The sequence below is a fragment of the Perognathus longimembris genome, chromosome 2, assembly GCF_023159225.1.
Source record: "Perognathus longimembris pacificus isolate PPM17 chromosome 2, ASM2315922v1, whole genome shotgun sequence".
Classification (NCBI taxonomy): domain Eukaryota; kingdom Metazoa; phylum Chordata; class Mammalia; order Rodentia; family Heteromyidae; genus Perognathus; species Perognathus longimembris.
In genome coordinates, this window is record NC_063162.1 from 53,226,387 (window position 1) to 53,239,051 (window position 12,665).

General features: G+C 51.3%; 1 protein-coding gene across 2 annotated transcripts in view; it reads right to left on the reverse strand.

Annotated features, from left to right (window-relative positions):
* Window positions 1-6,236, reverse strand: part of Zcchc24 (zinc finger CCHC-type containing 24) — a 54,091-nt gene extending 47,855 nt beyond the window's left edge. For both annotated transcript variants that reach the window (XM_048339149.1, XM_048339147.1), the window contains exon 1: window positions 5,811-6,236. In XM_048339149.1, the coding sequence (XP_048195106.1) occupies window positions 5,811-6,056 (246 nt within the window). In that variant the 5' untranslated portion in view covers window positions 6,057-6,236. The remainder of the gene's footprint in view (window positions 1-5,810) is intronic.
* Between the last annotated feature and the right edge of the window lie 6,429 nt (window positions 6,237-12,665).

Here is a 12,665-nt window from a genome sequence, read left to right on the forward strand (position 1 = left end):
TCTGCTGGGATAACACAAAGGATGTAAGTAAGGATGGGTCTCAAGTCACCCACCCAGACAATGACAGGCTTTAAATGAGTACCTCATAGGTCCCACTCATCTGTGTCAGGACTGCTAAGTAGAAATGGACAGGCTTTCAGCTCTCAGGGCACTGACACCTTAGAACGGTCCATGAAAGGGCCCACCCATTGCCTGGTACCCCAAAGGGCCAGCTATGCAGATCTGCTGTACCAGAAGCATCACTGTCACCTGCCACAGGCTCACAGCAGCTGGAGAGAGGACTTCCCCCACCCCCACCCTGCAGCCAGGCAAAGCCTCTTAGAGAAAGAGCATCCGTGTGTATCTGTTGGTCAGTAGCTGGGAATGACATTGTAGGAAAAGGCAATAGCAAGGGCCAAGACTTGACCACCATGGGCCACTGGCTACATGAGAAACCCCAAGTATTGATAAGTAGTGCTGTGTGACTAGAGAGGGATGGAGTCACAAATGGCATGCCCCCACCCATGCACATACTGGCAGGACACAGTAAGTCTCCTGGGTCCCAGGCTGCAACTTTGGCTCTGTCTGCAGCCCTCTGAACACACCACCTTCCTCTTGAAGAGCCTTAGTTTCTCCATCTGGACAATAGAGCTGCAGCACCCAGGCTGTAACAGGAAGACAGGAGCAATACACATGTTAGTATCCACTTCTACTGCATATCCTAAAGCAGGCCAGCTGGAGTGGGAATACAGCCGAAAGGCTATATTCCCCAGGAAGATTGGAATCCAGGGCAAAATGTGAGTGTCACTGTAGCTGAAAAGGAAGCCCCTGGGAAATTACTGCCTGCCCTGGACAATGGCAGAGAACCATCCAGGTTTGCGCTAACCCGGGGACCAGCTCAGCTGCAGGGTGGACGACAGAGACAACTCCTGGCTGGAATGCAGGACAGATTTAGCTCCAGCTCTGTCACTGACTCACTGGCTGACTTTCCAGGCCTCTGTTTTGCCTTCTGTACAATGGGAGCTTTTCCAGAAGGGCAGAGGGAAGAGAATCCAAGAATTAAAGCCTCGTCTAGGAGCATGGGATTGCTCTCCACTGGCCACCATCCCTGCAGGGCTCAGCCCTCCATGCTGAGGGTGCCAGCTCAGTGCTGCTGATCACCGATTACTAATGCCTGCTTCCCCCCTCTGCCTGACTCAGAAGGGGCCCAAGGTGTGGTCTCCTTTCTGAGCCAATACTTACCCAGTCAACTTAACTTGACAGAGGAAGGGTCAGGCTGCCTCTTCTAACATTCTCTCATCAAGTGATGGGCCTGACTCACCATTTAGCTTTCCCAGCATCTTCCCCAACAAGGCTGGCCTAGCCATTCCTTCCAGGACCAGGGACCTACCCCCACCATCTCTCTTGCACAGACCAAAGGCTATGGGGAAGCAGTGTCGGTTTCCTGTAGGCCATTCCACCCCCGCCAGGCAGTCCCCCTGCCCTCCTAGCTTCAGGCACAAATGTGGTTTTAGCCCCACATTCACACTGGCCACCCACTGCGATGGGCACAGGAGAAAACTCCTGACTCCTAGAGAATTGTCTTGCTTGGGATGCTGGTGAGCAGGATGCTATAAGCTGCACCCTAACTGTTCTAAGAATCCAGTCTGGCCAGGGTCTGGTGGCTCACACCTATAATCCTAGCTACTCAGGAGGCTGAGATCTGAGAATCACTATTTAAAAACCAATCCAGGCAGGAAAATCTGTGAGACTTTTATCTCCAATTAACAAGCTAGAAATGGAGCTGTGGCTTAAGTGGTAGAGTACTAGCCTTGAGCCAAAAAGCTAACAGACAGAACTTAAGCCCTGAGCTCAAGGCCCAGTACCAACAATAAATAAATAAATAAATAAATAAATAAATAAATAATAGGGCCAGGTTTGTGTTGAAGGCCTTAGAAAACCCACGGTCTGTCAAATCTTGTGACATTTGCTGCCATTCTCAAATCTCTATTGGGCAGATACCTGCAGTGCAGAGGAAGGGTCTGTGATGTTAAAGATTGAGTTTACTTCACAGAAGAACATTTCCTAGAATTTGGAGCTTCACAGCAGGGGAGAGGTCTGGCTTGGCTCCGTGGAGCATCCCTGGGCTTGGAGATGTTGGAAGAAATGTTTGGCTGGAAGAATCGTGGACCCATTTTGCACTGAAGGACTTCCCAGAGCCTTTGCTGAGCTAGTGGGCATTGTATGTCCATGGGAAGGACAGTGCAAGATACTTGAAGGCCAAAGCCCTTCCCTTAACATCCACAAAGTAGTTGCCACTTGACAATAGGGTCATACTTTCCAGCTATCCCCCATCAATCACTCTAAGAATCAGACCCTCTGGTGGTAGGATGGGGGTGGGGGGGGTTAAAAGATCTGTTCGGTACAGGCTTTGAGGACAGGCTCTTTGGCAAGGGGCCCAAGAGGTAATGCTTAACTCTACTTTTCCAGAGGTAGAATCTACAGCTACTACACTGCTGGGAATTTAAATTCCAAACAGAACTTGGCAAGAAAAATCCCATGCAGCTCAACACCCCCTGTCCTCCCCCCCCCCCCACACACACAAGAACTACCTCTCCTGAGCACCTGGAGGGAGAGAAGAAGAGCTCAGCCAGCCTCCCCCCTCCCCCCTCCCTACCCAGAAGTCTCTCTCCAAAGGCAGGCAGAGTAGTCACAGATGAGTTTCTGAATGTGAGATTCACACAAAGCCTCTTCTCTGGACCCAGAAACTACACAAGGTGCCTGGGGCTGCTTTAAGGTCACCCCTGGTTTGTTCTCTCCTGTACTTGCCTGTGAACTTTCCCATTTTCCTCTCTGCTCCTGGGGCCAGAGTGCCACTCAGAACCCTTGGCTTATCTTCAGCTTGCAGGGCCGAGGTTCTAGGGGCACAATGGGCTTCTGTGCCCCCGGTGTTCCCACCTCCCCCAGTGCCAGCTGCATTCATGGTGTTTTTCTATTGTGGAGGGAGCAGCCTGGGGGCGGTGCGGGAGGGGGTGGGCTCTTGGCACAGGGGCTGGCACAGACAGGCTGTGGTCAGCGGTCAGCATGCAAGTCACATCCACAGGCACTGCCACTGGGCCCGCCAGGCCTCACATAGAATGGCGACGCTCCTGGGCTGTGGGTCCCTTTGAAGAGTCCCCTCCACTCTCACACAACATGCTGCCCCCACAGCCAGCCCTCTGGTGGCACAGAAGCGGGGGGCATCTCTTCTCGTCCTCCCAGCCAGTTGCTATCATGGAACCATATTAGGTCACCAGCTAAGCCTAGACGCAGGAAAGGCCCATCCCCAAGAGCACAGCTGGGGCTCTGAGAGGGTTTAAGAGGCCAAGGGGGTGGGGGTATGGAGGAAGCCTGAAGCCAAGACAACCTTTTGCAAGTTAGCAGGCAGAGCCCCCCAGCCCTCCAAGGATACCACTGGCCTGGGACCATGAGAAGCCCCCCTGGTCTCCTTGGGCTCAGGCTGTCCCCAGGCCTGTGTTCTCTGAATGGCACAGGTCACCCTGGGAACAAGCAGGGGTGGGATCTGCCAGATAGGCAAGAGGTTTCTTGGAGTCAAGACCACCAGACAGCTGTGTACCAGTGGCTCATGCCTGTAACCCTAGCCACTCAGGAGGCTGAGATCTGAGGATCATAGTTTGAAGCCAGCCTGGGCAGAACAAGACACTTATCTCCAGTCAACCAGTTTAAAAAAAAAAAAGAGCTAGAAGTAGTGCTGTGCTCAAGTGGGAAAGCACAAGACTTGAATGGAAAAGTTAAGGGACAGCACCCAGGCCCTGTGTTCAAACACCAGTACTGGCATCAATAAAAGAAAAAAGAAAAAAAAAGATGACATTTCTCCAATAATTCTTCTCAATAGCCATTACATGCCCTTTCCACAATGCACCCTTGCATGGAGAAACTGAGGTACACAGTATTGAAGTGAAAGGAGGCAGATCTCACTGAGCCACCATTGGGAACCCTAAAGGGCAGAGATATTAAAAACCAAGCAGAACATCCCATTCCCATAGGAAACTCCTCATGGCCCCAAACTCCCAGGAGCAGAGACCTACATGTGACAGGCAAGGCCATCCTAGGATGGAGCGAAGGGAGGCTGCAGGGGTAGACTAGGGACCCCAGTTGATCAGTGAGCCATATCACCTCCTCCCTGAGTGAGATGTTCTCCCTGAGGGCTCACCCTCAGGCAGTCATGCACCATCCAATCAATCACTTCCCACGACAGCTTCCCCCCATCCAACCAGCCACCATTCCCACAGATTGTCTGCCTACTTATCTGTGGCTTCCTCTAGCCTGTGGCTTTGAAGGCCCAGCCCCACCTCCCCCATTCCAGCTTAACAAATGTCTGGTAAGAAAATAAACAACAGGGAAAGACCCAGGCATAAAAGAAACACCCCATGAGGGGTCCTCCAAAGTCACTGGGCACCTGAGGAGGCCTCAATGTCTCCTACAAGGAGGAAAATTCCCTGGCCAAGAACCCCATTCTCCTATGCGGAGAGGGAAACTTTACCGTTTATAAGATCTTTGGCATACAAAAGCTTTCATCTGGCACTATGGGGTACCTCATCTCCCTCTACCATGCCCAGCCTCCCCATCCCAACTACTCAATGGGGGAGTTTTGTGTGTCCATGGACCCTCCCCCCACCATAAATAAAGACAGAGTAGAAAATGTATATGAAACTAGAAAGGGTGACCTTCCTCCCTCATGCCTTGCGGATCATACACAAGCCTGCCTCCCACCCTATTTGGGGCTCCAAAGAAAACTGAAAGTGACCACTCCCCCACCCCCCCAACCTTCTGCACCTTGGCAGAGACCCACAACAAATGAAGCTGGTGAGAGCCAGAGGGGTTGTCTTCAATTCCAAATGAAGCCAAAGTGGGGGTGCATAAGGAAGACTCCAGTGGGAGAGAGGCACCAGCTCTAAGAAGGCCTGCAGAAGACCCCTCAAAATGGGCTGGAGGTCACAGCAATCCATGTGTTTATCTTGCTGGGAAGAAGACGCTGCCCAGTAGACTTTGTAACTGAATCCACCAACCAGGCAGATTCTGTGACACACAAGAGGCCCAGGTTTCTGGAGAAGTCGCTGGGCCGCTGGAACTCTCTCCTCTATCTAGCCCCCTTAGCCCCCAGAGAGCTCTAAGGATTTCCCTTTCATTTCCTTCCAGGCTGGGAGAGCCAGGGGACAGCAGCAGTCTATGGGGGTCAAGCCCTCAAAAACCACTTCCTATGTGAATGGGGGGAGGGGGGAGGGCAAGCAGCTGGAAGATGGATCTTGGGGCAGGGGGAGGTGTCCCCAAATGGGAGCCACAAGAAAAGCCCACTGGGCCAAGTTACTGCCCCTCCAGGGCGCTGTCGGATGAGGAATCGCGAAGGTCTTGAAGAGAAAAGATTGTAGGCCATTCCAGAGTTCAGACAGGGCAGGATCTGCGCTCTAGATCCCAGCTAGTAGCGGTGGCCAGAGGGAGACAGGATTGGACAAGAGAAAAGACACTTGGAAGGGGTTCCCCGCCCTGGCTGCACCCCAGCTGTCTGGAAAAACTCCGGAGACACCCCCCTTTCCCAGTGTACTTCGAGCAGGGCTCTCAGCCGGGAGAAGGGAGGGCTCGGGCCCTGCCCAGGTCTGAGCTACTCGGGGCCTGATGCAGCCCAGGAGTTGACGCGCTCCCCGACGCCCCCAGGGACTTGGGGAGACAAGTTTGGCAGAGTGGATGGAAGCCAAGCCAAGCCGGCCGCCAGGGGCAAGGAGGAGGGCGAGGACAGTGGGGAAGAGCCGGGCACGGCCGAGGGGCGCAGGGCGGGCGCGCGTGCGGGCACCCACCTCTCCGCGCTGCAGCTGGAAGAAGCTGTTGAGATAGCTGGAGTGCAGGGGCGAGCCCAGCTGCTCGGGGCGGCCCTTGCCGAAGGCCAGCTCCGGGGGCGCGGCGCCAGCAGGAGGCTCGGGCCGGAAGGCATCGAAGGCACTGGCCTGGTGCGTGTCCTGCAGCGACAGGTAGACCCAGTTGAGCAGCTGGGCCGGCTGGTACACCGAGGCGGCGCTCGTGTCGATGGCCGACAGCAGGCTCATTTTTGCCGCGGCGGTGCCGGCCCCTCCCCGGCCGCCCGCTCGCGCCCCCCTCCCGGCGGAGGGGCGGGCACCGGGGAGCCTGTATTGCCCACTGCCAGCTGCCCAAGCCCGGATGGCGTTCGCCTTCGCGCGCCGCGCCCCGCGTCCTGCGCGCGCTGCCCGCAGCCGCTGCCACCGCCGCCTCCCCCCCGACTGCGGCCGGGGCGCGCGCGGGCGGAGGGACGGAGGCAGCGAAAGTTGGGCAGGAAACTTTTGGCCCCGCCCCTCCGGCCGCCGGCCCCGCCCCGCCCCGCGATCCGCTATCTGCCACAGCTCTGACCCCGCCCGAGGGCAGCTCCCAGGGTGGGGTCCTCTGAGCCCCGCCTACGCCCCGCCCCTCCCGGCCCCGTTCGCTCCTTCCATTGGCTGCTTCATTAAATATGGATATGAGGGCAGGGGCGGGAGAATGAGACCTCTCCACTCTAGCTGGACAGCACAGGCCTGCGGGGGGAGAGGGGAGGGCGTGGGGGAGCGAGTGGGAGGGACGGCGGCCCATCCCTATTCCCTCCCGCCCCAGCCGGGCAGACTTAGCTCCCGGCTCGCTGGAGTTCGGGGTTGCCCAGCAGAGATCGATGTCTTGAAGCTCTGATGTCTGCTCTGTCTGGTCTCCTCTTCTCAAACTCTATTTCTTTATTCCCCTCCTCCTGTTCCTCTCCTGTCCCTGTTCTCGCTATTGGATTCTGTCTGTCTCCTCTCCCTGTCTCTGTCTTCTCCACTATTTCTGTCTCTTTTCATGTTTCCTTCTCTCTCTACACACACACACACACACACACACACACACACACACACACACACACACACACACACATCTTCCCTCCCCTCGCTATCACCACAGGACCCTCCCCCTCCCACTTAATTCCTTCCATCTGCAGAATCGCTTTGCAAGCCGTCTGCACTGAGGGGGGCCCGGGTTCCTGCCCCAGGAAGGACTCCCCACCCCCTTCCCTCCTCCCCCTCCTTCTTCTCCTATTTCTGCTGTAGGTCCCGCCTTGCTTCTCACCCCTCTCCTTCCCTGATCCATCCTTTGCTCGCCCTGTCCCTTGGAGGGACGCCAGGACCCCAGACTAGGCCTGGGGATCTCAGGAACCAAGAGCTGCTCGGGGTGGAGTGCGGGAACCTCGCCTGGCTCCTTCATCTCCCCTAGAAGCCCCGAGGCCTTCACCCCTCAGTCCCTGGACAATCTGCTCTGAGCCAGCTCCCAGGATTTAGCCACCGACCAAGGAAGTCTCCCATGCCCACACAGGGGAGCTAATGGTCTTGCAGTGACTCAAATCACCTCTTCCACCTCCAATTGGGCTCCAGTGGTATCCTGCCAGCCTTCAAATGTTATCTAAGTCACTTCTCAGTGGCCTCACCTCTGGGAGTGAGCACATTTTTCCTGTAAGATGAGAATGACCAAAATTCTAACTCGGGGATGATTGTGAAGTTTGCCAGGTTGAGTTTAGGGAACAGAAGATATTTCATAAAGTTCAGTCCTCTGCCACCATTTTGTCTACCTGTTCTAAGCAAGACCTACAAATGCTTGAACCAGAATGGCTTTCAATGGTGGACAACTGATGTCTGGTCCACCAACCAGGAGCTCCTTTTGCCTCAGATCTCTGTATTTCCAAAAGGGTTGTCTGTCAAACAACGTTCAGTTGTTAATATAAATGATAACATGCATACCGATCACATCTCAATATTTCAGTTTGTAAAAAAAAAAAAAAAAAACAACACCTGGGGCTGGGGATATGGCCTAGTGGCAAAGAGTGCCTGCCTCATATACATGAGGCCCTGGGTTCGATTCCCCAGCACCACATATACAGAAAATGGCCAGAAGTGGCGCTGTGGCTCAAGTGGTAGAGTGCTAGCCTTGAGCAAAAAGAAGCCAGGGACAGTGCTCAGGCCCTGAGTCCAAGCCCCAGGACTGGCAAAAAACAAAAACAAAAACACAAAAAACAAAAAAAAACACCTGTACAATTCCCTTCATATATTTAAGCAGTGTGAAGCCTATTTAAGAAAGAGATTCATGATAGTTGGGAATAATAAATATGAGACGCGTGTGTGTGTGTGTGTGTGTGTGTGTGTGTGTGTGTTAAACACAGGGTCTGGGCACTGTCTCAGCTTATTCACTCAAGGTTGGCACTCTATCACTTGAGCCACAGCTCTACCTTCAGCTTTTTACTGGTTCATTGGAGATAAGAGTCTCAGAGGATTCTGTCCTGGCTGACTTCGAGTCATCCTCAGATTTCAGCCCTCCTGAGTAGCTAAGATTTCAGGTGTGAGTCATAGGTGGCTGACGTGAGACACATTTTATTCTGGGGAATTTCTAGAATGCTACAGCTATCTTTGAGCTTTCAAACGTAGGGAGTAGAATTTGGAATTACTGATGTAGACCCTTTCCTAGACATTATGAAGAAAACTACTTATGTGAGAGTTGATGCCTTCAATTGCACAACCAGGTAGCTAGGGAGACCAGAGGCATCAGCCCCACCCTGGAGCTCTCTGCTTCTGTCCCCCTCTCACCTCTGCATAAAAGTGATCCTATAAAGTTGAAGGACTGATATTTTCCCTAAGTATGGGCTGCAAATTCAACTACTGAGAGTTAGGCAGGTAATCATCAGGGTAAGACAATAAACAAGTGGTAATGAGGCCTGTGGGGGAACTAAAGTACTAGCCAAAAGAAATTCTTCTGTCATATTCTGGCCATTAAAAAACTAAGAATTTAAGCTGGGATCCAATGGATCCCACCTGTAAGCCTGTCTACTCAGGAGGCTAAAATCTGAGGATTGAGAGTCAAAGCCAGCCTCAACAGGAAAAGCTATGTGACTCTCATCTCCAATTAATCACCTACGAAAGAAAAGAAAAAACTAAAAGTGGAGCTTTAAAATCTAAGAGACAGTGCTTAGACCCTAAGTTCAAGCTTCTCAAGCCCCAGTATTGGCATGTGTGTGCGCGTGCGCACACACACACACACGCATACGCACGTGCGACTAAGGATCTGACACCTAGTTAGTGACTTAACAGAAATAAAAAGGATTGTAAGAGAATACTGTGCACATTTGCATGACACTAAATTAAACAAATTAGGTGAAGCAAATTCTTCTCCCTATCCATGGCACACTTGCTCAACACATGAGCTTTGTACCCAGTAGGTGATCAATAAATGTGAGCAACATCCAGGAAGTCTGCCTGGATTCCCCTTGCTGACCTGAGATCAGCCGCTTCATTGGCTGTAGGGGACATATGTGGGGCAGGGGTTATATCTGTGGTTGAGTACCAAACCAAGGACCTAGGACCCAGCCAGGTCGCAGGTCTGTGCCTCCCACTCTGGCCACACCAACCCTTGAAATCCTTGTATGAGCATGTCAGAAGTTTTCATTAAAACCCTGGCTTTTGTCTGTCTTTGAGAGGGTTAAGGCACAGAAATTAAGGGACAAAGGGGGTGAACAATATGCAGCATTGGTACCCACTTATGGGTGGAGACAAGGGAAAAACTGGGAGAGAGAGAGGGAAGGGGTAACATTATCCAAAAAGAAATGTACTCGTTGCCTGATTGACATAACTGTAACCCTTCTGTACATCACCTTTGTAATAATGGTACAAAAAGGAGGAGGAGGAGGAGGAGGAGGAGGAGTAGGAAGAGGAGGAGGAGGAGGAGGAGGAGGAAGAAAGAAAGAAAGAAAGAAAGAAAGAAAGAAAGAAAGAAAGAAAGAAAGAAAGGAAGGAAGGAAGGAAGAAAGAAAGAAAGAAAGAAAAGAGAGAGAGAAACCTGTGTTTATTTTTTTTTTGGTTTGTTTTTTTTTTTGCTGGGCCACTGGTGGCTCATATCTGCAATCCTAGCTACTCTGAAGGCTGAGATCTGAGGATCGCTGTTTGAAGCCAGCCATAGCAGGAACAACCATGAGATTCTGATGTCCAATTAACTGCCAACAAATAAATAACTAAATAAAGAAGACGCAGGTGGAGTTGGAGCTCAAGTGGTAGAGCCTTGAGCCAAAGAAGCTCAGGGACATTGCCCAGGCCCCAAGTTCAAGCCCCAGGATGGGCACAAAACAAACAAAACCTGGATCAGTTGAGGAGGAGGCACTGCAACCCAGGAAAAAGGGAATTGCCAAGTCATCCAGTAAGTCTGACAGCCTAACCACATCCCAGCTCTGCTTCGCAGCTCCCAGTACTCCCACTGAAGCAACTCTGGCCTCATGGGGGTCTCAGAGATGAAGAGAAGAGGAACTCCTAGACCAGGCTGAGTCTCTGTCCCTTTCCTTGTGTGGCAACTCCAGTTACTCCATGGTCTCCAGAAACAAGCAATGGAGAGAACACTGGACTTAGAGAAGAATGGCTGTCTATGTGCCCTGGGGCAGATCTTTGCCCTCTTTGTAAACTGTAATTTGCCTAGTCAACAAATGAAAATGTTCGCTTCCCTCCCAACCCCCACAAACTGATCAAAGACTGTCAAGGGTCAAATGAGAGTATGAACAGAATAGCTCTTTGCTAGCTGTATGCAGCCATGTGGCAGCGAACAATAGTATTGATCATTTCAATAATAGTAAGATTCAGTTTATCTGGAGAGAAGAGCTGTCTGTCTCAAAAACCATCTCAAAGGAACAGACCTAATTGACAGGTATTGGTGGAGTTTCCAACCAAAAACTTTGAACTCAAGGGAGTGGGAGGAGAAGAAAACAAAAACAAAACCCATAAAACAGTATTCAATTGGGGCCTGAGAGGCAGCAGAAATGAGAGGGACAAAGTAGGACCTCATAGTGAAATGAGGTTTTTTTATTCCAGGCCCAAAGTCCAGGAGTCTTGAGTTAAGTTTGACCACTGTTTTCCATATGCAAAATCAAGAGACACAGTGAGCCAGGTCACCAGGCTCATGCCTACCTGCTCAGCAGGCTGAGATCTGAGGATCACAGGCCAAAGGTAGCCTAGACATGAGACTCTTACCTCCAATTAACCACCAAAAAGTAAGACGTGGAGCCATGGCTCAAGTGATAGAACACTAGCCTTGGTAGAACAAAAGCTCAGGGACAGTGCTTCAGCCCAAGGTTTAAGCCCTAGGACTGACAAAAACTACAACAAAAAACAGCTAAGATTCTCTCTCCCTTTGGCCAGAGCCAGGCACTAGATGCCTGTGGACTATATGTTTACATTGACAGTGCAGACTGGAGAGCAAACTGGCAAACACCCTCCCTGCCATCCTCTCTCCCACATGGGAACAGATAGCCATCACCCAAGTGCATCGTGTAATAGTGTAAGTGTTATAGCAGAGTCGCTCACCTCCTGGTGGCCAGGAAGTAGAAAGAGCAAGAGGTGCTGGGGTTCTAAGATCTTCTTCAAGGTCACACTCATAATTACCTAACTTCCACCTAATCCCTACCTCTAGAGTATGGCCAGCTAGTCACCAAGCCTTTAATTCATGGCCTTTGGGAAAACTTTCTCCAAACTACAGCAATGTTGTGATTCCAAGCTCTAATCCAGACCCCTCTCTTGAGTTAGAATATCTGTCTCCCTGTTATCTCCATTCAGATGTCTAAAAGGGGGCTGGGAATATGGCCTAGTGGTTGCTCTGGGTTCGATTCCTCAGCACCATGTATATAGAAAAAGCCAGAAGGAGCGCTGTGGCTCAAGTGGTAGAGTGCTAACCTTGAGCAAAAAGAAGCTAGGGACAGTGCTCAGACCCTGAGTCCAAGGCCTAGGACTGGCAAAAAAAAAAAAAAAAAAGATGTATAAAAGGCATCTCAAATGGGCCATTCATTCCTCAATCTTTCCTCCAAATCTGCTCTCTTCAATCCATCTTCTCCATCTCAGAGAGTGTTAACTCTATTCTTTCAGTTGCTTAAGAAAAATAAAAGACAACAAAGCAAGAAGCAAAAACCCATGGTATGACCTCTGATGCACCACAAGACACCTGTCAGAAAATTCCATCAGCTCTATGTCCATAACATATTCAGAATCCAGTATGTCTCTGCAGCTACTAATTCTTCATGGCTAACACCATTCTTTGCCTGGACTCCATACTTCTTTCCCCTCCTCCTTGTGATCTAAGTGGGCTCGTGTCACTTCACTCAAGAATCCTCGGTGCCTCTCTTCACTCTCCAGGAAAGCCACAATCTTTGTAATAACCCACAAAGCTGCATCTGGGCCCTCATTCCCTCCCCCAGCTTGCTGCTTTCAAATCTCCATGAGTTTACCTGGTATTACTTTGTGTCCCCTGAACATTCCCAGTTCACCTTAAGGCCTTTACCTTCTTGATTCCTATTCCTGGAAAGCACCCTGGCTGTCCTCCAGCCCTCCATTGAGGAATGGACAGGCCATTTCTTCAGAAAAGTCTTCCTTCATCTTACTTACTTCCTTGTTTAATAGCTAAAGCCTTCCAGTATCATGTAAGCTTGCTGAGGGCAGGAATATTGTCTGTTGTGTTGAGTGTTTTCTTTCCAGGCCCTGAGTCAGTGCATACCTAAAGCAGGTGCTTGGTGAAATCTTGGTGAAATACCCCCACCCTGTCCTATGGCTGGTGAGGTACTCTCCTCTGGCCTGTGCTGCCTGTGATGGGAGGCTAAGAGTTCTGTCACAGTCAAAAGATCATCA